At 40.6% G+C, this 27601-nt stretch overlaps 1 protein-coding gene across 4 annotated transcripts in view; it reads right to left on the reverse strand.

Annotated features, from left to right (window-relative positions):
• prkg1b (protein kinase cGMP-dependent 1b) overlaps positions 1-26463 on the reverse strand; it is a 167323-nt gene extending 140860 nt beyond the window's left edge. For 2 of the 4 annotated variants that reach the window (XM_055890651.1, XM_055890650.1), the window contains exon 1: positions 8283-8900. In XM_055890651.1, the coding sequence (XP_055746626.1) occupies positions 8283-8587 (305 nt within the window). In that variant the 5' untranslated portion in view covers positions 8588-8900. Of the gene's footprint in view, positions 1-8282; positions 8901-25638 lie in introns of those variants that run through there. The other 2 variants (XM_055890652.1, XM_055890653.1) reach the window with 2 other exon arrangements.
• Positions 26464-27601: the final 1138 nt, after the last annotated feature.

A 27601-nucleotide genomic window follows, 5' to 3' on the forward strand; every position in this document is an offset into this window, starting at 1 on the left:
TCGTCACCGGCCTATTAGCTGCCACTGATCCTTTTCTCCCCCTCCTTATGTGTTTATTGGTTACACCTGTTTTCATTTGTTGGTAATTAGTTGGGCTTATCAGTCAGCCGGCCCGCCCGGTTCTTTGTGCGGGATTGTTAGTTGGTAAGCGTGGTGTCTGTTTTGAACTACGTGTCTACGTGGTTACTGGACTGCTTTCATTCCCCCCGTGTCTGGGGTAGTTTTATGTGAGCACCCAGTGTATTAGTAGGGTGACTTTAGTTTCTCAGTGTTCATTAAAAGGAACATTTGTTATTGCACCCTCTGTTTCCTGCGTTTGACTTCGCACTCCGACAGCCAGTCCTTACAAACGCAGCGATCAGATTGGTTCCACCATGCTAATCATAAACACCATGAATGGATAACGCACCAGTGCTTGTGCATTAGTGTGTGTGTGTGTGAGACAGACCAGTATCTTTGATGAGGGGCCAGGAGCTGATCTACGCTGCCATGCCATAAATGGGGCTCTGATAAAGACCTCACCTCTTGCCTGCTCACCAACAGTCGTCGACGGGGAGAATAGAATTAGGTAGGTTCAGTCTGACTTGTTCAAACTTCAGCATAGTAGCTGTTTGTGTGTCAGATATCACCTATCCTACCTGCTATTGGTAATAGAACAGTGACTATGTGTGTATGTGTTCACAGAGGCATCTATGGAGCCGGCACATGGAGACTTGCAAGATGATGTGATGAAGTCCAGACTGACAGAATGGCTTGATACGGATGTCTCTGAACGGAGAGCCCTGGCACTCAGCATAAACATTTTACTAGAAACAACTTTTACTTGTGTTGTCAGTTATTGAATTGAATGGTATTAGTCAATATAGGGAGGGAGAACATCTGTGTATTCTGCACCAGGATCAGGGAACTCCTTTTGCATACAGGACACCACACAGAAAGGTATGACCACTCTGACATGTTTGCCAAGGTAGCCCCATTACCACCAGACAAAATGCCAATAGGCACAGTATCCTTTTTTCCCCATGGTATCGTTTTGGCATCGATTTGGTATTGAGTATCATGAAGGTATCGAGTTAGGTAATTGTCATGACTTCCGCCGAAGTCGGCTCCTCTCCTTGTTCGGGCGGCGTTCGGCGGTCAACGTCACCGGCTTTCTAGCCATCGCCGCTCCTTTTTCTCATTGTTCCATTTGTTTTGTCTTGTTCCCTGCACACCTGGTTTACATTCCCTAATCACACTGCATGTATTTATTCCTTTGTTCCCCCCTGGTTTTTCCCCGGGTATCGTATTTTGACCCGTTGTATGCATTTGTATATTTGTGACTGTTTTTGCACTTATTGGCTTTTACCTGTGGCTGGAGGATTTTGGGCGCAGTTGCGTCTGTCTTTTGTGCTTTTGACAAATAAGTGCGCCTGATCACAACTCACTGCTCTCCTGCACCTGACTTCGTACCAGTAGCGCACAACCTTGACAGTAATACTAAACCTGGTATCGGTATCGAAGTAAAAATTCTGGTATCGTGACGACACTAGTCTGGACAACCCCTCTCTCTCGCTCACTGCCTTTCTCTTCTCTCTCTCTCTCCGGTGATACCTCTCCCGGCTCTTACTGACACCTACCGAAGAGCCCATTCTCTTTCCATTTACTGTAACCAGCATCCGCACCCACCGAACAACATCGGACGTCCATAGATGTTGAAATTTGGTAAGTCCACCATGGCCTTGATTTCAACGTCCACAGACGTCGTTTTCTGGGCTGATTAAGACCGGCCTTAACGTCTATCGACTTCGATTTTTGGGGGCATTGATTTGGCCCAAACATAAACGTCCATGATTGGTGAACGGACCAAATCTGAAACAATCATAGACATCTGTTTCTCAAGTTTGGACAGCACAGCACAGTGCAGTGAAGCACAGCAGAGTACAGTAGCGCAGTGTTTCCCAACCGGGGGTACTTGGCCTATCCACAGGGGGTACTGAGAAGAGACCATAGACTTACTGGTAAAATACACGAGGGGGTACTCCTGGGGTATTCTGGGCAGAGGAAAATGTACTTGGTAGTACATTAACCGAAAAAGGTTGGGAACCACTGCAGTAGAGTACAGTACAGTAGAGTCCAGTATAGTACAGTAGAGCACTCTAGAGTACAGTACAACGTATTGTACTGTACTGAACTATACTGTGCTCTACTGTGATGTCCAGACTTGTGAAACAGACATGATTGGTTCAGATTTGGTCCGGACTGACCAAATGTGGTCTTGTTTGGGGCGGAGATCATTAGAATAATAGCCAGTGTGTAGAATAATACCCATATGCAAAGGATGATATTGCATATTTCTACCTTTCTCTAAACTATTCAGGATTTTATTTATTTTACCTTTATTTAACCAGGTAGGCAAGTTGAGAACAAGTTCTCATTTACAATTGCGACTTGGCCAAGATAAAGTAAAGCAGTTCGACACATACAACAACACAGAGTTACACATGGAGTAAAACAAACATACAGTCAATAATACAGTAGAAAAATAAGTCTATATACAATGTGAGCAAGTGAGATGAGATAAGGGAAAGGCAAAAAAAGGCCATGGTGGCGAAGTAAATACAATATAGCAAGTAAAACACTGGAATGGTTGATTTGCAGTGGAAGAATGTGCAAAGTAGAGATAGAAATAATGGGGTGCAAAGGAGCAAATTAAATAACTAAATACAGTAGGAAAAGAGGTGGTAGTTTGGGCTAAATTATAGATGGGCTATGTACAGGTGCAGTAATCTGTGAGCTGCTCTGCCAGCTGGTGCTTAAATCTAGTGAGGGAGATAAGTGTTTCCAGTTTCAGATATTTTTGTAGTTCGTTCCAGTCATTGGCAGCAGAGAACTGGAAGGAGAGGCGGCCAAAGGAAGAATTGGTTTTGGGGGTGACCAGAGAGATATACCTGCTGGAGTGCGTGCTACAGGTGGGTGCTGCTATGGTGACCAGCGAGCTGAGATAAGGGGGGACTTTACCTAGCAGGGTCTTGTAGATGACCTGGAGCCAGTGGGTTTGGCGACGAGTATGAAGCGAGGGCCAGCCAACGAGATCGTACAGGTCGCAGTGGTGGGTAGTATATGGGGCTTTGGTGACAAAACGGATGGCACAGTGATAGACTGCATCCAATTTATTGAGTAGGGTATTGGAGGCTATTTTGTAAATGACATCACCGAAGTCGAGGATTGGTAGGATGGTCAGTTTTACAAGGGTATGTTTGGAAGCATGAGTGAAGGATGCTTTGTTGCGGAATAGGAAGCCAATTCTAGATTTAACTTTGGGTTGGAGATGTTTGATGTGAGTCTGGAAGGAGAGTTTACAATCTAACCAGACACCTAGGCATTTGTAGTTGTCCACATATTCTAAGTCAGAGCCGTCCAGAATAATGATGTTGGACAGGCGGGTAGGTGCAGGCAGCGATCGGTTGATCGGCATGCATTTAGTTTTACTCGTATTTAAGAGCAATTGGAGGCCACGGAAGGAGAGTTGTATGGCATTGAAGCTCGCCTGGAGGGTTGTTAACACAGTGTCCAAAGAAGGGCCAGAAGTATACAGAATGGTGTCGTCTGCATAGAGGTTGATCAGAGACTCACTAGCAGCAAGAGCGACATCATTGATGTATACAGAGAAGAGAGTCGGTCCAAGAATTGAACCCTGTGGCACCCCCATAGAGACTGCCAGAGGCCCAGACAACAGACCCTCTGATTTGACACACTGAACTCTATCAGAGAAGTAGTTGGTGAACCAGGCGAGGCAATCATTTGAGAAACCAAGGCTGTCGAATCTGCAGATGAGGATGTGGTGATTGACAGAGTCGAAAGCCTTGGCCAGGTCAATGAATATGGCTGCACAGTATTGTTTCTTATCGATGGGGGTTAAGATGTCGTTTAGGAACTTGAACGTGGCTGAGATGCACCCATGACCAGCTCTGAAACCAGATTGCATAGCGGAGAAGGTATGGTGGGATTCGAAATGGTCGGTAATCTGTTTGTTGACTTGGCTTTCGAAGACCTTAGAAAGGCAGGGTAGGATAGATATAGGTCTGTAGCAGTTTGGGTCAAGAGTGTCCCCCCCTTTGAAGAGGGGGATGACCGCAGCTGCTTTCCAATCTTTGGGAATCTCAGACCAAATCAAATGTATTTATATAGCCCTTCGTACATCAGCAGATCTTAAAGTGCTGTACAGAAACCCAGCCTAAAACCCCAAACAGCAAGCAATGCAGGTGTAGCAGCACGGTGGCTAGGAAAAACTCCCTAGAAAGGCCAAAACCTAGGAAGAAACCTAGGAGAGGAACCAGGCTATGAGGGGTGGCCAGTCCTCTTCTGGCTGTGCCAGGTGGAGATTATTACAGAACATGGCCAAGATGTTCAAATGTTCATAAATGACCAGCATGGTCAAATAATAATAATCACAGTAGTTGTCGACGACACGAAAGAGAGATTGAACAGGCTAGTAATAGGGGTGGCAACAATTTCAGCAGATAATTTTAGAAAGAAAGGGTCCAGATTATCTAGCCCGGCTGATTTGTAGGGGTCCAGATTTTGCAGCTCTTTCAGAACATCAGCTGACTGGATTTGGGAGTAGGAGAAATGGGGAAGGCTTGGGCGAGTAGCTGTGGGGGGTGCAGTACTGTTGACCGGGGTAGGGGTAGCCAGGTGGAAAGCATGGATACATGCATTGTTGGGAAGGGCTCATAAGTGAGCATTTCACGGTAAAGTCTACAACTGTTGTAATAGGCCCATGTGACAAATAAAATTAAGAGAATGACATTCATATCTATAATTATTCATTTCTGTGTAGGGACCCATGATGTAATTCTGTTACCATAATATTGTTACCGTGTGTAAATCCACTTAACTTACTGTAGTTAAATAACCAAATTATATATTTTTTAAACTAAAGTTGTCATGTCATAACTGACACCCCCTATGAGAACAAGATGGCGCCGACAGAGAGGGCTGCCTCGCTTCTAGTCCTTCTAGAACCTTTGCACAAGCATTTTGCTTCACTACAAGCATTTCGCTACACTCGCAATAAAATATGCTAACCATGTGTATGTGACCAATAACATTTGATTTGATCCTTTCTGTAGTGCAGACATCTTTGAATCTTAATTCGGAGCAGATATTTAACAAGAGTTTTTGGAAAATGTGGTCACATAAACTGAGGGAGATTTTACCTTAATTCTGCTACCAAACTTTTAATCTGCACATTTCTTCCAGTAAAATTGTTTTGGGTCAAATGTTCTGTGTAAATCGTTAAAAGTAGTCCATGTACATAGATTTGTATGGTTTGTTTGGCATACATTTTAAAGTGAAAAGTATTAGTCTTAGCGTAATTCCGTGACCGTGGAATTGCTCAGAAGTAGCTTGTTCTAAAGGGCAAGTATTGGGGTTGAGGGAAATTGGGCCACCACAACCAACCAGATACATGGATGAAGTCTATAATTATGAGATGTACTGAAAAAACTATTTCTCTTTGAGACAAGCAGGACTTCTGTAACTGGCTTATAAAACACAAACAAGGAAGTATCATATGGATATTTACTGCTCCCAAGAATGCCATTTCAAGACCAAAACAGAAGCCTGAGAAAGGCTCAGTTTCAGAAATATAGTTTCCATGAGATGTAATTGAAATAATGTCACATCAGTGCACACATGGAGTTCCTAACAATTATTATAGTATTGCTGCTGTGATCAAACACGGGATGAAAGTGGTGATGGAAGAAGTATGACCGTAGATCCACTAGTGAGATCAAGCTTTTAGAAGTCAAATATGAGGCAGGCAACCATTCGGTAAAATAACACAACATTGTTTCATAGATATGAACATCCTCACAAAAATCCATTCCTTGGGAATACCCCCCTACCACACACACACACACATACAATATTGGCGAGAGGGAGAGAACCTATTCGTTTTGCTGAAACAAACAGTCTATCTTGACAGTGGATTAAATAGGCCTTAGATTGTATCAAAATGCAAAGCCAGCTGGGAGACAAAAAATGGCTGACTACATAAGAAATCTTTCTCCTTTGACTGAGCTTTGACAAACAAAGTGCTGTAATAGAAAGTTATGTTCTGTACTCTGAAGGGATTAACATATACATTTTAATTTTTTTACAATACTGAAATTCCTAACCTAATATTTCGTTTTATGCAGATATTGTATCTCTTACACTGAAACTGTTATCTGTCCAAAATTAATTGCAATTGGATGTTCTGGTGCCGCTCTGGGAATTGAAAGTGTTGATTGAAGACCTAGTAGCTGAGGAATGTAACTATTTTTCTTTAATATTGTGTTAAAAAAAATTCTACTTTACATTGCATTGATTGCTGTTTGGTTTCACATCGTATATATATATATATATATATATATATATATATATATATATATATATATATATATATATATATATATATATATATATATATATATATATATATATATATATATATATATATATATATATATATATATATATATATATATATATATATACACACACACACACACACTACCGTTCAAAAGTTTGGGGTCACTTAGAAATGTCCTTGTTTTTGAAAGAAAAGCACATTTGTCTGTTAAAATAACATCAAATTGATCAGAAGTACAGTGTAGACATGGTTAATGTTGTAAATGACTATTGTAGCTGGAAACGGCTGATTTTTTATGGAATATCTACATAGGCGTACAGAGGCCCATTATCAGTAACCATCACTTCTGTGTTCAATTGTCACGTTGTGTTAGCTAATCCAAGTTTATCATTTTAAAAAGCTAATTGATCATTAGAAAACCCATTTACAATTATGTTAGCACAGCTGAAAACTGTTGTTTTGAGTAAAGAAGCAATAAAACTGGCCTTCTTTAGACTAGTTGAGTATCTGGAACATCAGTGGGTTTGATTACAGGCTCACAATGGCCAGAAACAAAGTACTTTCTTCAGAGACTCATCAGTCTATTCTTGTTCTGAGAAATGAAGGCTATTCCATGCGAGAGATTGCCAAGAAACTGAAGATCTCGTACAACGCTGTATACTACTCCCTTCACAGTACAGCGCAAACTGGCTCTAACCAGAATAGGAAGAGGAGTGGGAGGCCACGGTGCACAACTGAGCAAGACAACAAGTACATTAGAGTGTCTAGTTTCAGAAACAGACGCCTCACAAGTCCTCAACTGGCAGCTTCATTAAATAGTACCGATTAAACAGTCTCAACATCAACAGGGAAGAGGCGACTCCGGGATGCTGGCCTTCTAGGCAGAGTTCGTCGGTCCAGTGTCTTTGTTCTTTTGCCCATCTTAATCTTTTGTTTTTATTGGCCAGTCTTAGATATGGCTTTTTCTTTGCAACTCTGCCTAGAAGGCCAGCATCCCGGAGTCGCTTCTTCACTGTTGACGTTGAGACTGGTGTTTTGCGGGTACAATTTAATGAAGCTGCCAGTTGAGGACTTGTGAGGCGTCTGTTTCTGTTTCCAGATACTTGTCCTCTTGCTCAGTTGTGCACCGAGCCTGCCACTCCTCTTTATTATTAAAGTAGAAAGTTTAAGTATTTGGTACCATAGTCCTAGCAAGTAATGACTACATCAAGTTTGTGACTCCACAAACTTGTTGGATGCATTTGCAGTTTGTTTTAGTTGTTTCAGATCATTTTGTTCCCAATAAAAATGAATCATAACTAATGTAGTGTGTCATTTTGGAGTCACTTTTATTGTAAATAAGAATAGTTTGTGTCTCTAAACACTTCTCGATTAATGTGGGTTTGAGCAACAAGTAAATTAGAAAATGTCAGGCGTATGCTGTCAGAGGCTGACTATTACTGTAACATGTAAAATGTTGAATGGATGTGCATTATTTGGGTTTACTGAGTCTCCATAACAGTGTCAAACTCAAGTAAAACAAATGTTTATGTTGAGGCTTGAGGCAAGGCTAGTTTTATCATATATACTCACAAACCATACTGTCACTGCACAACTAGCATCCATTATGCAAATATATCGTGGCTGCCTGATATCATATTGCCATTAAGACACATGCACGCACACACACACAAGCGTACCTCATTGCAAATGCAAACACAGGCAAATCTAAAGCCATCGTGTTGACATTCAATTAGCTTACTAGACATCAATGTTGCTTTCATGGGATTCACTTTTGGTACCATTTGACTCATACTCTAACAGGGAAATGGTGATATAAAAACAGACACACAGCCGTAAGCACACAAGAGACAATGAACAAAGATGGTCATATGACACCTACTGTGGGCTCTTGGGGTAGAATGGAAGAGTGACATGACTGAGTTCATGAATGTCAAAGGCGGTGGGCTCTCCTGATATCGCCTGTCTCTTGGTCCTGTGCTGCTCCTGTAGTACGCTTGCCTTGTGGACTTGTTGCGTCGCCGGTTTGATAACGGATCGGTATTTATCCAGTTCATTTTGAAGCTTTTGTATCAATTCGTCCTTTTGATCTAATTCCAGCTCCAGTTCGTCAATAAGGGCGTCTCGTTGTCGCAACTCCTCAATCTTCTCCTGTAGTGCGTATTGGAGATCGCGTAGAGTCCCCATAGTTTCCAGAGAAGTCAGGATCACAAGAGCGCAGCAAACTTTGCGAATGATATGAGTGATGCACAGATATGGAAGGCAACCTCCCAGTTCAGTGCCACTACACAAATTTAACACTTGCTCCAGATTTCGGGCAGAACAATTCTTGCGCTTGATTTGAAGCTCTCAGGTGAGTGAGGTTGGTCAAATGTGACGAGCAATACGTTTCATTTTATTGCTCACATACGTCAGTACCCAGAGTGAGCATCAGCGCTCGCAGGATGCCAAAGCACAATCATCCATCCCACGAGTGTAATAACCCAGTATGCACGGACCGACGCAGATGTCTTTTGGACGTTTTTTTTTTGTCCTGTCCAGACCGGATGTATTTTTTCAATCTTTTTTTTGGTGCGGTCCAGACCGGCCTTGAGTTCAACGTCTATAATTGGTTCAGATTGTTTATGGCCCGACCAGCCTTGGATTTAGCCCAAACATAGACTTCTATGTTTGTTTCAGATTTTAACGAATCATACACATCTATGTTTCACAAGTTTGGACAGCACTGTACAGTTTAGAACAGCAGAGTACAGTACATTACAGTACAGTAGAGTACAGCAGAGTATAGTTAAGTGATAATGCCTTCAAAGCCGGTGTTTGGGGGATATATTGGCACGGATGTTGTTTGGCCCAAAATGAAGTCGAGGGCCAGAAAACCGTGTCAATATATCCTCCAAACACCGGCTTTGAAGGCATTATCACTTTTATACAACAGGTTACCAACAAATTCAAATAATGATTTAACATTTTAATTAAAAATGTTATTTTCATAAATGTATTCAACCTATTTCATCCTTCCACAAGATATAGTCCCCACACAAATCTAAGGTTGCTACCCAAGCTGGCTTGTTGTTCGTTCTATCGGTTCAGTTGCCAGAGACACAACCCAAGTCTTTTTGTTCTGTATTCTGTTCGGTTCTTTTTGTTCTATTGACGTTCCTTCGTTCTAAATGTTCTATGGCCATACTGGCTGGCAACGTTCTTATCCCTTGCTTGCTAGCTAGCTAACTTACAGTCACGTCAAACAGTGCAGCCAGAATAAGAACAAAGTATTTGCATTTGTTTAAGCCGTTTTCTAGTGACATTTATTTGGATACATCCATAACAATGAGCTAATGAGGCGCAATTTCACCTGGCTTAGAAAATGTGCTCTCCCGTCAGGACACTGTTGTTCAGATCAGCTAGCCAACAACACAGCTAACACAATCACTTCAAACTGACGCTGCGAAGACCGCAAACTAGCTTTTGTTTGACCTGTTTATTATTGGTATTTCTTTGTATCTGTCCATAAAAATTATTCATGATTTTGACTGGCTGAGAAAACCTTCATTACTATGCGACAGCTGGAGATCCAATTTGAATATTGAAACAATGTTGCAAATGTCAGACAGCAAGATGTATACAAATCTCCTCTGTTTAAAAGTACATGTTAGTCTAAAAGAAATGTAAGATAATGTCTAGATGCTTTTTATAGTGGAGATCAAGTTCATAAATTGCCTGGCTGGGCTAATGAGACAGTGGATTGCGCAGTCAGATGGAACAGAGTTAATAGCCATTTTAATGTCATAGATTTAGCCGGTGGTAACTTGTGGAATAGATGCCAGCTGGAATGTGGCTTTAACCAATCAATATTCAGGATTAGACCCACCTGCTGTATAATACATGATAATGTATTTTATACACAGCTTTGCTGAATAGTCGTTTCTGATTTCTAGAGATGCCCTTCTAGACATGGACATTAAAACCAGATAAATGAACAGTTGGGAAGGATATTGGAACAGTTGGAAAAGATATCGGTACACCTTGCAATCATGACCCAGTATTCGCCTGCACATGATAACCGTACTTGTTACACAAAACTAAATCAACAACCACACAAACCGAAATTGGATACATTATAAATGTAGGTCCAATGAGGAAAAACTTAGCTAGCTACCTAGCATTGACTTATTTTTGGAGCATCTGCTGACCTAACGTGGTGAGTGATGAAACATGAATTTCTCTGATCCCTACTGTTGCAGTCATGACGCAAGTGGAGCAATGACGTCAAATCCTCTCACATATTTCTAGCTGTTTTCAGCAACTGGTATTTTTGAATTCGGTTTTGTGATGTTGGCAGGTTTACTGGCAACAAACTATTTAGCTAGTTTCTAGCCTAGTGTTTAATATGCAATGCGATCTCCTCGTAATGAACAGCGTTGAGTGTTCTGACGAGAAGGCAATTTGTTTTAGCTATGCCAGGCAAAATTGGGCATTATCAGCTCATTGTTTTGATGTATCCAAATGAATGTCAATAGAAAACAGCTGAAAGAAGAAGAGTAGGTGGCCGGTACGTTGCAATAAACTTTGGAAAACAGCTTAAACAAACACAAATGCAAATACTTTGCTGTTATTCTGTCTTCAGAGGTTGTGACTGTGTTAGCCGTAGTTAGTTGATTAGCTAGCAAGGGACAAGAACATTAGCAGCGAGCATGGCAACAGAACATATAGAACAAACAACTCGGTCGCTTCCATAAATATTGAACGAATTGAATTAATGACTGGGTCGAGTAGCAACCAAAAGATGAGTGTGAATTATCTTATAAAAATTTTAATATCAACAATAACATTTGATTTATACCGGTAAGTGTGTGCTTTAGTAGTGTTTTGTTTGGCAACTGTGGTTTAAACAGGATAAACGCCTCCGTTCTGTACATTACTTTGGAAAAAGGCTCCGCCTCATCCCGCTGCGTCGTCCATTTCCAAGGTACGTCGGTGTTTATGCCTTACGTATTGTAACCTGGTTTACTTTAACGTATTCTACTCTTCTGAACTTAATTGTACTCTACTCTGGTCTATTGTGCTCTACTGCAGTGTTTCCCAAACTCGGTCCTAGGGCCCCACCTGGGTGCACGTTTTGGTTTTTGCCCTAGAACTACAAAACTGATTCAAATACTCAAAGCTTGACGATGAGTTGGTTATTTGGATCAGCTGTGTAGTGCTAGGGTAAAAAACTAAAAACGTGCACCCATGGGGGAGCCCCAGGACCAAGTTTGGGAAGCCCTGCTTTACTGTACTGAACTGTACTATGCAGTTCATACAGTTCAGACATCTATGAACCGTTCAGATTTGGTCTGTTCCAGACCGACCAAATTTGTACTTGTTTGGGGCTGGAGATCATTAGAATAGTTACCAGCATGCTTTGTAAGTGTTTGTTTTATATTTACATTCTGTTTCTTCAGCAGATGCTCTTACCCTTGTGACTTACAGTCAATGCATTCAAGTAAGGAAGATAAACAACCACACATCAGTCATAGCAAGAAAAACTTTTTGTAACCATTACTGAGAATGTTTTTTTCTATATAGGTCTGAATAATAAAATATTCCTTACTGCAAACTTCAGTTTGCTCCATTTTTTAAATTTGAATTGAAATTCATAATATTGAATGTGATATAATGCTTTCTTCATTGACATGTCGATATACACAGAGTATACAAAATATTAAGAACACCTGCTCTTTCCATGACAGACTGACCAGGTGAATTCAAGTGAATGCTATTATCCCTTACTGATGTCACTTGTTAAATCCACTTCATTTCAGTGTAGATCAAGGGGAGGAGACAGTTAAAGAAGGATTTTTAAGCCTAGAGACAATTGAGACCTGGATTGTGTATGTGTGCCATTCAGATGGTGAATGGGCAAGACAAAATATTTAAGTGTCTTTGAACTCGGTATGGTAGTAGGTGCCAGGTGCACTGGCACCTACTATGCTCAACAACTTTCCGTGTGTATCAAGAATGGTCCATCACCCATGCCAACTTGACATAACTGTTGGAAGCATTGGAGTCAACATCCATGTGGAACGCTTTCGACACATTGTAGAGTCCATCCCCCGAATAATTGAGGCTGTTCTGAGGGGTGCAACTCAATATTAGGTATGCTCAGTGTAAGTGAATGCGTGTATGGTTGAAATTTGGCCATAGAAACAATGATGTCCATAAAGACATATTTCCAACACTCAGAAAATAAGTATTTTCAACATCCATAAGTTAGGGAAAAAAAATATTTTTTTTTCAACGGCCAGAAAAGAGGTATTTTCAACTTTCATGCAGAGCCAAAATCGTAACAATTTCAACTTCTGGGGGAAACCATGATGTAAGGTTGAGCACCTGTCGGTTCCAAGTGGAAAAACATCTACTATTTTCGATATAAATTACACCATTATCCATGCACTGTAATGTGTAACTGATAAGAGCTAGGTCAATGAGTAATCTGTTTGGAGAATGGGACTGTAATAACAAATATAATTCTGTTTTATTTGTTCCTTATGATCGCTGGAGACTAACGTGAAACCAGTCATATAGAAGAAAACGGAATCATGTCAACATGACGGATAGGCTATGAGTGCCTTTGTTTCACAGTGAAGTATATGAAATGCTGTGCGGTTAAGCGTAATAAAAATGGTATGGTCTTATAACTTTCATGGATGAATCTTGGAGATGCAAGCCAAATCCGTGCAGAGTGACAGTCGAGACCGATAACCTTTGTGCACTCTAGAATGTTTTAATTTCAACGCAGACTTTTTAAACTATTTTTATCGTGTTACATATTATCCACTATCGGTAGCCACCATCAGTAATCAGTCCCTCCAGGATTCTGCGAACGTACAATTCTTTGCTAAATCAACAATTCCTGCATATTATGCAAGGCCTTGTAAATTTGACTAATCACTGCACTATTTCCGCATAAAACAAACAAATCAGAATATTATCGCATTAAACTGACCCATTGCAAAAAGAGGGCTCGTATTTTCAATCATCACACATTTACTGCATAATATGGTTCAATCAAGCCACACGTCAATCTTTTTTCCCTCATCAGAGCATTTTCGCGATAAATTGAACATAATGTCAGGATTTCCGCAGCAAAAACAATGATTTTAGCCCGCAAATATCACAACAAATCTTTAACTGTCACTTTTTCAATTTGTAGCTTACATTTGGCATCATTCCATGACATCATTAGTTTCCTTATCTATCCTTTGTTACATCCGTGTGGTTGATCCTGAGTGTCGCTAGCAATAGTGGATAATATTTAACAAGTTCAATAATTGGGACATGTAGCCCACTTTCCCTTACGAAAAAAGATCGCAGTTAGAGTGCAGTATAACTTCAGTACATCGCAGTATTCTGCACTTTCTGCGTCCAAAATTCCACACCTGGCACGTCTGCTCCCGCTCTTCCCCCCTCCGCCAGGCTGCCCTGCATCACTCACGCCTATCATCTATTACGCACACCTGCCGTCCCTCGTGACGCGCATCAGCGATATTGGACTCACCTAGACTCACTCATCAGTTTATTGCCTCCCCTATATTTGTCAGTTCCACGCTGCTGCATTAATTGTTTTTTTTGTCTGTATTATGACTTTGCTGATGCTGTTACTGTCTCGTTCCATGTCCGTTCTATGTTAGGCTGGCAGTGTAACCCTGAAGCCTAGCGCACCGTTTATGATGACTGGACCGTTGTCATATCAGTTCCATGATCAGCGAGGATTCGGGTAGAATTATAGGACTATTGATCAAACCTTATTGTTACACAGACCGCATAGAGCCCCTCGTTGATGATCCCTTACGTATTTTATCCCATTTTGTAATCAATTACTTTGCACAAAATATTGCATGGTTTCAATAGTAATGTGCAGATACGAACTGTATGCAGTAATGTGAATACGTTTACTCCCATTCCCACTATTAGGACAATACTCATTATCATGGTTTGAGACCGATAAAAGATGCTGACCACTTCTAATTATGATCAGGCAGGATGACAATGATGATGGTATTCACCCCTTTGAGGCAGCATGGGTTGACCCCAAAACACTGGGATAACAATTGTTTTGCAAACACTGATTAATAGTTTGGATAGATCGTTCTGTTTGAGCTAATGTCTGTGACAAGTCCCAGAAACGGAGAAAGTACAGATCAAAAATAACAATCTCTTCCAACAGGTTCCCTCTCTTATGGCTCTATTTGACATAAATGAGACCATTCTTTCTGTGTTATCATTGTTCCCTTGAGTTTAAGACGATATTTTTCCTAATCTTCTTTTTTAACCCAAGCTTCATTTGGTAGCTTATCTCACTTAGCCACAGACTTGATGACGTTTGTAATAGTGATGCCAAATAAGGACACGATTCTGACTAGGGTCTACAGCTCCATCCTGTGACCAACTCATAGCACACGTAGCCCAGAATCCTATTTAGGTTAAATTACAAAGCCAGACAAGCAGCAGTACTAGATACTGAACAAATGTTTCAGATTTATATACATTTGGGATTACATTTCCCCCCCCAATTTTCAACAGTACAGTTTGTGGTACATTTTCATCCCACTTAGTACAAAACTCAAAACAGATCATCAAAAAGGCAGTTGTTTCAAAACTCTAAGCACATTTTTGATTGACTAAGTATAACACAACATCCTATAGTCACTTGTTCACCAAACTTAATGAGTGTTTCACTTTGCAATAAATGTTCATAAAGTCATTGCTTTTCACAGTGCAATTGTCACAGTACTTTAGACATGATTGGAATCTCATCTGTTAAAATACATTTTACTATTACTTAAGCCGACTGCTCTAAATTGATAATCAGTTAACCGTTTGGTATCCCTATAGATTTTAAACTGGTTTGATGAGGACTATTATGAAGAAAAAAAGTACTGTATATAACAAGTACTGTATATAACAAATGCATCCTTTGTAAAGTAAACATGTATCCAAAATGAAGTTTCTGGGGTCACACTGCTTTACTGAAATTGCGGGGGGGTTTTATCCAAAGTGACAACAGTATCCACACATTTTTGTATGTGCCCGCAGTATGAATCGGACCAACAACTTGCTAGTGACATGCTCTCAAACTGTGTTGCTAGTGACATGCTCTCAGAAACTGTGTTTCTAGTGACATGCTCTCAGAAACTGTGTTGCGAGTGACATGCTCTCAGAAACTGTGTTGCTAGTGACATGCTCTCAGAAACTGTGTTGCTAGTGACATGCTCTCAGAAACTGTGTTGCTAGTGACATGCTCTCAGAAACTGTGTTGCTAGTGACATGCTCTCAGAAACTGTGTTGCTAGTGACATGCTCTCAGAAACTGTGTTGCTAGTGACATGCTCTCAGAAACTGTGTTGCGAGTGACATGCTCTCAGAAACTGTGTTGCGAGTGACATGCTCTCAGAAACTGTGTTGCTAGTGACATGCTCTCAGAAACTGTGTTGCTAGTGACATGCTCTCAGAAACTGTGTTGCTAGTGACATGCTCTCAGAAACTGTGTTGCGAGTGACATGCTCTCAGAAACTGTGTTGCTAGTGACATGCTCTCAGAAACTGTGTTGCGAGTGACATGCTCTCAGAAACTGTGTTGCTAGTGACATGCTCTCAGAAACTGTGTTGCTAGTGACATGCTCTCAGAAACTGTGTTGCTAGTGACATGCTCTCAGAAACTGTGTTGCTAGTGACATGCTCTCAGAAACTGTGTTGCGAGTGACATGCTCTCAGAAACTGTGTTGCGAGTGACATGCTCTCAGAAACTGTGTTGCGAGTGACATGCTCTCAGAAACTGTGTTGCTAGTGACATGCTCTCAGAAACTGTGTTGCTAGTGACATGCTCTCAGAAACTGTGTTGCTAGTGACATGCTCTCAGAAACTGTGTTGCTAGTGACATGCACTCAGAAACTGTGTTGCTAGTGACATGCTCTCAGAAACGGTGTTGCTAGTGACATGCACTCAGAAACTGAGCCCGCACTGGACCACTACAATAATAAGTACAATACAATACATGATTTCAATACAGGTGAAAGGTGTATGATTGCCATCCCCAAATGCAGAGAATAGTCACTCTGTTCTGCATGCGAGCACAGGTCACTGGTAACACAAGGGCCTTTTTGTCTGTCTCAGCAAAAAAAAAAACTTTCCATTCTGGAGTGCTTTTGAAGGAGCTTGTTGATTATATATGGAGTTTTAAATGAGAAACATTGGGTGCAGACAGTGTAAGCCATGTACAACAACCTATCAAATTGGGCCTCTCATCCCTTATGTGTTTGCATGTACAGCATAGTGTCCATACTGGATCGAAACAGCTTAAGTGGATCCATTTACTACTCGCCTTGTTAATCTGGATTGTCACAGTGTATACACAGTGAACTAAAACATGGTTACAACCATAGCTGCAGGAAGGAGGGGTGTTGCAGCACCCCCCAGAAAAATAAATAAATAACTGAAGTAGTGTACTGGGCCTTTACTAGTCCTTTAGAGGACTAGTCCCTTGAAACTCAATTCTTAGCATACCCATTCATATGCTGCCATATCGTAGACTGAAAAGCTGAAAAAAGAACACTAGCCATTTGACTCCCAGTCTGCCTCGTGCTTATGTTTGCAATGATGTAATCTTCGAAGATATGCTGACAAGATAGCTGCGTGCACCTCCCAAACCTGGAAAAAGAATGTTACATTAAATCGCTATTTAGACTGCCTGTCTGTGTCCTGCTTATGTTTGTAATACTGCAATATGTCATTATAGTTACAACAGACAACGGATATTTATTTGTAGGCCGCCTACGTGTTAATCACGTCGTATATTAGTTACAACAGAAGTTTGTAGGCTAAATCATGTCGATGTTATAGTTACCGCAGACATCGTTTGTGTAACATTCCTTTCGCCGAAAAGTAGCACATACACGGGAGGTACAATTGTTTACCTATTGGGAATAGGCATCAAGAGAATCCGGTCACACAGCCACTCCCATTCACAAATGGATTCAAACCATGAAAAAGCATTCTGCTGCCATCATGTGGCTATTGTTATTACCTGCAACTAGAGGAGAATATCTGGGACAGTGGTCACTTTTGTTATGCCTGCGTGTGTCTGTGGAGAAACTGCCTTGGGGTGTTTATAATTGTCACACATGGCTCACAGTGCACACATTGACATCTTTAGGAGTTTCAAACTGTGTAGTGTTAACACTTGCAATGAGAGCTGAGGATACCTAGGTTTAATAAAAGGGAATGGCATGCGAGTCAAACGCAGATCCCGTGAACACGTTTGACCGTCACATCTTTAAAACCATTTAACCAAAAAGCAGAGAGTGCGAGAGAGAGAGCAGAAGGTGCTGACTGACTGTGAGACCAGTGAATACATTAACGATTCAGAGAAAGGTGCCAATCCACCCTATCAGAACTGTGAATCAAGCTCCTCCGTGACATCACCCACTCACGTGGAATTCTGCATTTCAGAAGATCAAAGCATGGCACGTTCTGAGCCAACAGTGAGCACAGACAAAACGTTAGTATCTGTAGAGTGAGAATCGTAGCGGCTCCGATGCACACTCATAGTAAGTATACTCTGAGTCAGGGCACTCAATATTGTATTGGAGGGTGTGTAAGTACCCAATAGTGCTCTCGTTCTATCAATCAGTGATAAAAATACACTTTCACAAGAGTCAATATCAGTGGACCTCTCAGTCAGTGCACTCAACGCAGGCCTATATGTTAGTGTGAGTGCCATGTAATTACCAAAAGTGGGTTCAGTTCCACAAAGCTTGTTTATAACTTCAGACGATGCATTGGTGCTCCTTAGCAATGCATCAGGACACATCTGTAATCAATGGTGCCCAAAAACAACAAGAGCTGAGAGGACATTATGTACAGTTGACGTCGGAAGTTTACATACACTTAGGTTGGCGTCATTAAAACTCGTTTTTCAACCACTCACAAGTGCCTTGTTAACAAACTATAGTATTGGCAAGTCGGTTAGGACATTTACTTTGTGCATGACACAAGTACTTTTTCCAACAATTGTTAACAGAAAGATTATTTCACTTATAATTCACTGTATCACAATTCCAGTGGGTCAGAAGTTTACACTAAGAATACACTAAGTTGACTGTGCCTTCAAACAGCTTGGGAAATTCCAGAAAATTGTCATGGCTTTAGAAGCTTCTGATAGGCTAATTGATATCATTTGAGTCAATTAGAGATGTACCTGTGGATGTATTTCAAGGCCTACCTTCAAACTCAGTGTCTCTTTGCTTGACATCGTGGGAAAATCAAAAGAAATCAGCCAAGACCTCAGAAAAATAATTGTAGACTACAAGTCTGGTTCATCCTTAAGAGCAATTTCCAAACACCTGAAGGTACCACATTCAGCAAAGAAGAAGCCACTGCTCCAAAACTGCCATAAAAAAGCCAGACTACGGTTTGCAACTACACATGGGGACAAAGATCGTACTTTTTGGAGAAATGTCCTCTGGTCTGATGAAACAAAAATAGAACTGTTTGGCCATAATGACCATCATTGTGTTTGGAGGAAAAAGGGGGAGGCTTGCCAGCCAAAGAACACCATCTCAACCGTGAAGCACGGGGGTGGCAGCTTCATGTTGTGGGGGTGCTTTGCTGCAGGAGGGACTGGTGCACTTCACAAAGATGGCATCATGAGGGAGAAAAATTATGTGGATATATTGAAGCAACATCTCAAGACATCAGTCAGGAAGTTAAAGCTTGGTCGCAAGTGGGTCTTCCAAATGGACAATGACCCCAAGCATACTTCCAAAGTTGTGGCAAAATGGCTTAAGGACAACAAAGTCAAGGTATTGGAGTAGCCATCACAAAGCCCTGACCTCAATCCTATAGAACATTTGTGGGCAGAACTGAAAAAGTGTGTGCGAGCAAGGAGGCCTACAAACCTGACTCAGTTACACCAACTCTGTCAGGAGGAATGGGCCAAAATTCACCCAACTTATTGTGGGAAGCTTGTTGAAGGCTACCTGAAACATTTGACCCAAGTTAAACAATTTAAAGGCAATGCTACCAAATTCTAATTGAGTGTATGTAAACTTCTGACCCACTGGGAATGTGATGAAATAAATAAAATCTGAAATAAATCACTCTGCTATTATTCTGACATTTCAAATTCTTAAAATAAAGTGGTGATCCTAACTGACCTAAAACAGGGGATTTTTACTAGGATTAAAAGTCAGAAATTGTGAAAAACTGAGTTTAAACGTTTAACTGTACAAGCAACTTAAACCGTTCCAATTCTTTTCTGGAGCACATTCTATCAAATCAAATCACAGTTTAGCAGATGTAATAGCGGCTGCAGCGAAAATGCTTGTGTCACTATCTCCTACAATGCCGTACAAATGTCAAACAAGTTCACAAATAATAATCAAAAACAAGAAATCATAAAGGTCAGGAACATATCCAGTTAACTACCCAAATAACACTATCAGTAATCCAAAAGCAATCTATGCGTATATATACTAAAAAAAAAGTATGTGGACACCCCTTCAAATTAGTGGATTTGGCTATTTCAGCGACAGGTGTATAAAATCGAGCACGCAGCCATGCAATCTCCTTATGCAAACATTGGCAGTAGAATGGCCCATACTGAACATCTGAACCTTTCCAACAAGTCAGTTCATCAAATTTCTGCCCTACTAGAGCTGCCCCAGTCAACTGTAAGTTCTGTTATTGTGAATTGGAAATGTCTAAGTGCAACAACAGCTCCGCCGCGAAGTGATAAGCCACACCAGCTCACAGAACGGGACCGCCGAGTGCTGAAACGCGTCTGTCTTCGGTTGCAACTACCAAGTTCCAAACTGCCTCCGGAAGCAACATCCGCACAAGAACTGTTCGTCGGGAGCTTCATGAAATGGGTTTCCATGGCCGAGCAGCCTCACACAAGCCTTAGATCACCATACGCAATACCAAGTTTTGGCAAGAGTGGTGTAAAGCTCGCTGCCATTGGACTCTGGAGAAGTGGAAATGGGTTCTCTGGAGTGATGAATCCCGCTTTACCATCTGGGAGTCCAACGGATAAATCTGGGTTTGGCACATTCCAAGAGAACGCTACCTGCCCGAATGCATAGTGCCAACTGTAAAGTTTGGTGGAGGAGGAATAATAGTTTGGGGCTGTTTTTCATGGTTCAGGCACCTTAGTTACAGTGAAGGGAATTCTTAACGCAATAGCATACAATGACATTCTAGACAATTCTGTGCTTCCAACTTTGTGGAAAGAGTTTGGGGAAAGCCCTTTCCTGTTTCAGCATGAGAATTCCCCCGTGCACAAAGCAAGGTCCATGCAGAAATTGTTTGTCGAGACCGGTGTGGAAGAACTTGACTGGCCTGCACAAAGCCCCGACATTAACCCCATCGAACACCTTTGGGATGAATTGAAATGCTGACTGCGAGTCAGACCTAATCGCCCAACATCAGTACCCGACCTCACTAATGTTCTTGTGGCTGAATGGAAGCAAGTCCCCGCAGCAATGTTCCAACATATGGTGGAAAGCCTTCCCAGAAGAGGGAAGGTTGTTATAGCAGCAAAGGGGGGACCAACTCCATATTAATGACAATGATTTTGGAATGAGATGTTCCAGTATATACACTACCGTTCAAAAGTTTGGGGTCACTTAGAAATGTTCTTGTTTTTTAAAGAAAATAACAATTTTTGTCCATTAAAATAACATCAAATTGATCAGAAATACAGTGCAGACATTGTTAATGTTGTAAATGAGTATTGTAGCTGCAAACGACAGATTTTTTATGGAATATCTATATTGGTGTACAGAGGCCCATTATAAGCAACCATCACTCCTGTGTCAACAGTCAAGTGGCGACTCTGGGATACTGGCCTTCTAGGCAGAGTGATAAAGAGAAAGCCATATCTCAGGCTGGCCAATAAAAATAAATGATTAAGATGGGCAAAAGAACACAAACACTGGACAGAGGAACTCTGCCTAGAAGGCCAGCATCCCGGAGTCGCCTCTTTGCTGTTGACGTTGAGACTGGTGTTTTGCGGGTACTATTTAATGAAGCTGCCAGTTGAGGACTTGTGAGGCGTCTGTTTCTGAAACTAGACACTCTAATGTACTTGTCCTCTTGCTCAGTTGTACACCGGGGCCTCCCACTCCTCTTTCTATTCTGGTTAGGGCCTTTTTGCTCTGTTCTGTGACGGGAGTAGTACACAGCGTTGTACGAGATCTTCAGTTTCTTGGCAATTTCTTGCATGGAATAGCCTTAATTTCTCAGAACAAGAATAGACTGACGAGTTTCATAAGAAAGTTATTTGTTTCTGGCCATTTTGAGCCTGTAATCGAACTCACAAATGCTGATGCTCCAGAAACTCAACTAGTCTAAAGAAGGCCAGTTTTATTGCTTCTTTAATCAGCACAGCTACTTCTTTAAACAGTTTTCAGCTGTGCTAATATAATTGCAAAAGGGTTTTCCAATGATCAATTAGCCTTTTAAAATGATAAACTTGGATTAGCTAACACAACGTGCCATTGGAACACAGGGGTGATGGTTGCTGATAATGGGCCTCTGCTCGCCTATGTAGATATTCCATTTACAACATTAACAATGTCTACACTGTATTTCTGATCAATTTCATGTTATTTTAATGGACAGAAAATGTGCTTTTCTTTCATGAAACAAGGACATTTCTAAGTGACCACAAACTTTTGAATGGTAGTGAATAGGTGGTGAATATAAACAGTGCAACAAAAATGCATTGCAATGCAGTAGTGGATATTTTCGAAAGAGCTATGTGAAGAATACAGTATATGAATAAGAATCCGGTATATAATCCATTATATCAAAAATAAATCCAGCATATAAATACGCAGTGTTTATAAACAGTGTAACAAAAATTCTATAAGTAAACCAATCGTAGGGGCCACTCATTGTTGCACAACAGAGTTAGGTGAACATGTCTAATGAATAAGTTACTGATCACAACAGACATAACAGTATCCCCTCACTTCTCTCCAGGTTACATCCCCATGGTGACTGTCTGCATAAAATGACAACCACAGCTTTTAGCTGAACAGCCCTGAATGAGGCTACAGTAACGGGCTATTAGCAGTACCCAGTGGAAATTGCTCTGAAGCAATTGAGGGACATGAAAAGTGACATCTGAAAAGCAAAGCACAGATTAGATGTTTTATGGAGTAGCCTGTATTTGGCGAAATATGCATAAATAGGCCTATGCATTGGACTCTTTACATAAAACAGTATTTGCATGAAAAAATCTGCTAGTGTTAGGGACATCCTTTGTGCGTAATTCCCCCCTAGGAGTTTGAAGATGGAGCCAATCAATTAAAATCACGAGACTGCTGTCCTTCCATCTAAAAGTTGCCACATCCCTCCATGATGAAATTACTAATTGATTTGTGACCACATCCTTCTTTATTTTTTGGATGTCTGGTCTATTGGCTTATCCCACATCCAGGAATTACGCACAATATAATTTGTTTACCAAATGCATTATTTGTTAGGCTAACCGTAGGGGAGACTGAGTTTTTTTGTCACACTTTTTACTATTTCTCAGCACCAGTATATCTTACAAGATATATAAAGACCAAGGTGTTGGGTTGAAATAGGGCACATTTGTATCCTCATATCTTATTCTGACATGGAGTCATAAGCCATCTTGTAACAACTAGCCCCAATGCAGGGTTGGTTGTCACAATGTTTGATAGTAGCTTATTCCTTTTGTAAAAGGAAATTAAGCAATATGGCATATACACTCGTAGAAAAAAATGTTCCCGAAAGGGTTCTTCGGGTGTCCCCATAGGTGAACCCTTTTTGGTTCCAGGTAGAACCCTCTGTGGAAAGGGTTTTACATGGATTCCAAAATGGTTCTACCTGGAACCAAAAAGAGTTCTTCTAAGGGTTCTCCTATGGGGACAACCAAAGAACCGTTTAAGGTTCTAGATAATACATTTTATTCTACGGTTCTAGATAATACATTTTATTCTAAGTGTGTAGGGTCGGGACAATACCAGTATCACAATATTTTTTTCCATGGCAAAAATGAACACACAAGCAGACCAAACTCTTTGGTCCTTCAAAAACCTCAGTATGTAAAATATTGTGTGCTAAAGAAGTTATATTTGCTTCGCGACACTGGGACACATCTTCCCGGTTCTAATAGCATACAGTCTTAAAAATAGCCACGCTTTATATTGATTGAACAATATTCGTAACAAAATTCAGCATTTTATGCCTTGAAAACAACACTGACATTTTGAGTACGTTTTCGCATGTGCTTGTGTGACCGACAAAATGTGTGAGAGAGAGGCAAGAAACCCAGATTGCACAGATACCTCTGTCCAACGGATGTATACATGATGCGTCGGGAAGATGCAGTTTAGACGCTGTTTGCTAATTGGCCAGACATCTTACAGAGGTGTTAGGAATACCTATTCTAAATGCTACAGTTCTACATCGTTTATACGTCGGCCAGGCACCAGCATTCTATTCTGATGTCTCGGGGACATCTTCCCAATGTGCAAACGCTCTCCACACTACATATTCCCAACACATTTTGATATGTCGGCCAAAGGTGTTTGCGTTTACTGGGAAGGGAGTTCTTTATAGCAACAGCAGAAAAGAGCTTGGGATTTATTGTATACTGGTGGCCCATACATTATTGTATACTGGTAGTGACAATGTCCCTGAAAAATATGGTTAACACAAATAGTAATAACACAAATAAATAATAAAACAAATAACACAAATAGTAACACAATCACCCGACCTCAACCCAATTGAGGTTTGGGATGAGTTGGACCACAGAGTGAAGGAAAATCAGCCTACAAGTGCTCAGCATATGTGGGAACTCCTTCAAGACTGTTGGACAAGCATTCCTCATGAAGCTGGTTGAGAGAATGCCCAGAGTGTGCAAAGCTGTCATCAAGGCAAAGGGTGGTTACGTTGAAGAATCAAGTATAAAATATATTTGGATTTGTTTCATTATTTTTTGGTTACTACATGGTTCCATATGTGTTATTTCATAGTTTTGATGTCTTCACTATTACAATGTAGAAAATAGTAAAAAATAAAGACAAACTCTGGAATGAGTAGGTTTGTCCAAACTTTTGACTGGTACTGTATATCCATTGATTCTTAAAGAATATAACTTATAAATGCCTCATGAGCTTAGTTCAACTGTCACACACTACATTGTAAATGTAAACAACCACTGTATAGCCTCATAACATGGCTAACACTATAATTGTGATATCATGGATGGTCAGGCCTTGCATCCATAGCTCTGTCTATTAATCTGAGAGTGGTTATATTTCTTCAGACCCATCCCTCAGCTTTTTACCAAAACTGAAGCAACCATTTTGTTATTGTTTCATCTGTGTACTTGCCCTTTAAACAGCTGCATATCATGTTTGATATCAAGATATCAGAGTGTCGCCAACAAAAAGGTAAACAATAGGCCTATTGCAAATGCAGTATATGGTATTCATTTTTCACATGCATTTAGCACTTTTCAGGAGTGCTCAAAGCATGCCATTCCATGAGCACAGCATTTTATTTTATTTACTCGAATCAATGAGCCAAATTAGTCCTTCATGACAACAAAATCATAAACAACAGAGTAGGACTAGCTAATAAATCCTTCGTTTTGGAGTCATGCTCAGGTAAAACAACTTGGCTAATCTATACTTACATATTTCTAAGTCCTATTCTTGAAGATCAAGGGGTATAATGTATTGGAATGACTGGAATTCTGATAGACTTTGGTTTTTAATGTGAAGATATAATTTAATCATTATTATATGTAGTCGAAAGCGATGGTTTGGAAGAAGCCTACATAACCAACCCATAAAGTAACATTTTACATCCATATATGGCCAGCTTTGTAAACTTTAACATTGATTTATCCTGCAATAGATGTCGTTCAATTGGTAACATACATTTTTGTCTTCTTCTAATGCCTCTAAAGGGGAAAGTCATCTAAAAGTAACTGAATGTAATCAGATTACGTTACTGAGTTTGGGGTATTCCAAAAGTTGCTTTACTGATAACATTTTTGGACAGGTAACTGGTAACTGTAACGGATTACATTTAGGAGTAAAGTAACCTACCCAACCCTGGTGCCCAGTCGATAAACAGTAATTGGAAACAGGAAATGAAGGAACAGGAAATACATGAATTATGTTGAATTAACAATAATAAGCTATGTGGGTACCTGTCAGACTTGGAATGTTTCCGAAATGCTTCACTGTTCAACTCCTGGAAGGTTCGGTAAGCTTGAGGTTCTGCTGAGATGCCTTGAGCACGCCTGGTTCTAGGTCCAATTATCTGCGCGCTGGGAAGAACGGATTGACATTTGTGCAGTTTTCGTTTTAATTCGTGGATCTCTTCTTCCTTCTCGACGAGACGCCTCTCCATGTCCTTAATTCTCTCCTCTTTTATCAATAGGATCTTTTTGAAGTCTTCTTCCAAATCACTCATGTTTGAATCTGCACAAACTTTCTCTATGCGGGAATGAAATGCTATACGGTCCAATGCGATCCGCTACTAAAACGAAAAAAAAATATTTGGTAGGAATATGGAGATCAAATCGTGTCGAGGCTCCTTGGCACTCCAAAAGGTTCTGTTCACAGTAGATGGTGGACAGTTGAGTAACGGCGATTGGGAATGCTGGGTGTTGCTTTTCCTCAGTCCCTCCCGTGGTGGGACTAATGGTTATATTTCATTGAGAAACCAATTAGGGTCTGCTGCCCTTTCTCTCCAGAGAGTTTGCGGTATGCAGAGGAAACAGCCGTCCAACGTTGAACAACAGCAACTAAACACAGGACATATTTCTAAAATCATGCTCACTCTCAACCCTAAACTATTTGCCTGAAATAGCATAAATTACCATACGAGCCGGTGGATGACGTAGTTTCATGTAACTTGATCCAGCACTTGAAAACAATAGAGCAGTGCAATAAGTTATGTTTCCTGGAGATCTTATATGCAGAATTGTCTGAGGCTCTTAGTTACCCCTCAGTCTGATTGACTGCTTGCTCATCAATGAAACCTTTGAGCCAATGTAAGTAGCCCCAATGTGTGTGTGAGAGAGAGAAATAAAGAGAGAAATAGAGAGAGATGAACTGATGAAAATAATTTTGGTCATTGGATCAGAGACATTATTGCTCAAACTCCATTTGCTGAAATGATTCAAACGTTTTACTCTTTAAACGGCACTTATATTTAATATATTCCAATCCACATACTGTGGAGCCAAAATAATTGCAAAAAAGGGAGGTGTCATGTGATATGGGTGGTGAGTCACCACACACAGGGTAGTGATTATTTTTCTACCCAGCTGTGTTTATGGTTTATTGATCCATCACTTCTATCAATTATCACCTTGTGTTGTTATTTATCAAAGGACATAAATGTCACTGTTTTCTGTAAAATTGCACCACCCAACAATTTCACTTAGAGGCACCTTTTGAATATGCAGGAATGTCCAGTAGCATCTCAGCATTACCAAAAGTTAATATTTTATTTGCAAAACAACAGATGCAGAGCCTGTAGCATTTTGTAACACAGTGATCTGTAAAACTTTGTATAGGCCTACTATATATTGTAATGTCCTGACCAGAGTTCTTATGTCTTTTGCTTGTTTAGTGTTGGTCAGGACGTGAGCTGGGTGGGAATTCTATGTTGTGTGTCTAGTTTGTCTGTTTCTGTGTCCAGCCTAATATGGTTCTCAATCAGAGGCAGCTGTCATTCGTTGTCCCTGATTGAGAATCATATATAGGAGGCTTGTTTTGTGTTGGGATTTTGTGGGTGATTGTTTCCTGTCTCTGTGTTTTGTCTGTACCAGATAGGGCTGTCTCGGTTTTCACATTTGTTATTTTGTTACTTGTAGTAGTGTTACCGTTTATTCGTCTATTAAACATGTTGAACACTAGCTGCATTTTGGTCCTCTCCTTCATCCCAGGAAGAAAACCGTTGAACACAGCTGCATTTTGGTCCTCTCCTTCATCCCAGGAAGAAAACAGTGACATATATAAAGAGGTGTGCGCACGGATGCACGCGCACACACACCCAACCTGAGTTCAAAGGCTATTTAGGGTATTTCATTTACTTTCAAAGACATTTGGAAGTAATAATTTGGATATTGTTTCTTTGAAAATACAAGTGGTTGAACATTG

This window comes from Salvelinus fontinalis, chromosome 30 (assembly GCF_029448725.1).
Source record: "Salvelinus fontinalis isolate EN_2023a chromosome 30, ASM2944872v1, whole genome shotgun sequence".
In the NCBI taxonomy this organism is placed as follows: Eukaryota; Metazoa; Chordata; class Actinopteri; order Salmoniformes; family Salmonidae; genus Salvelinus; species Salvelinus fontinalis.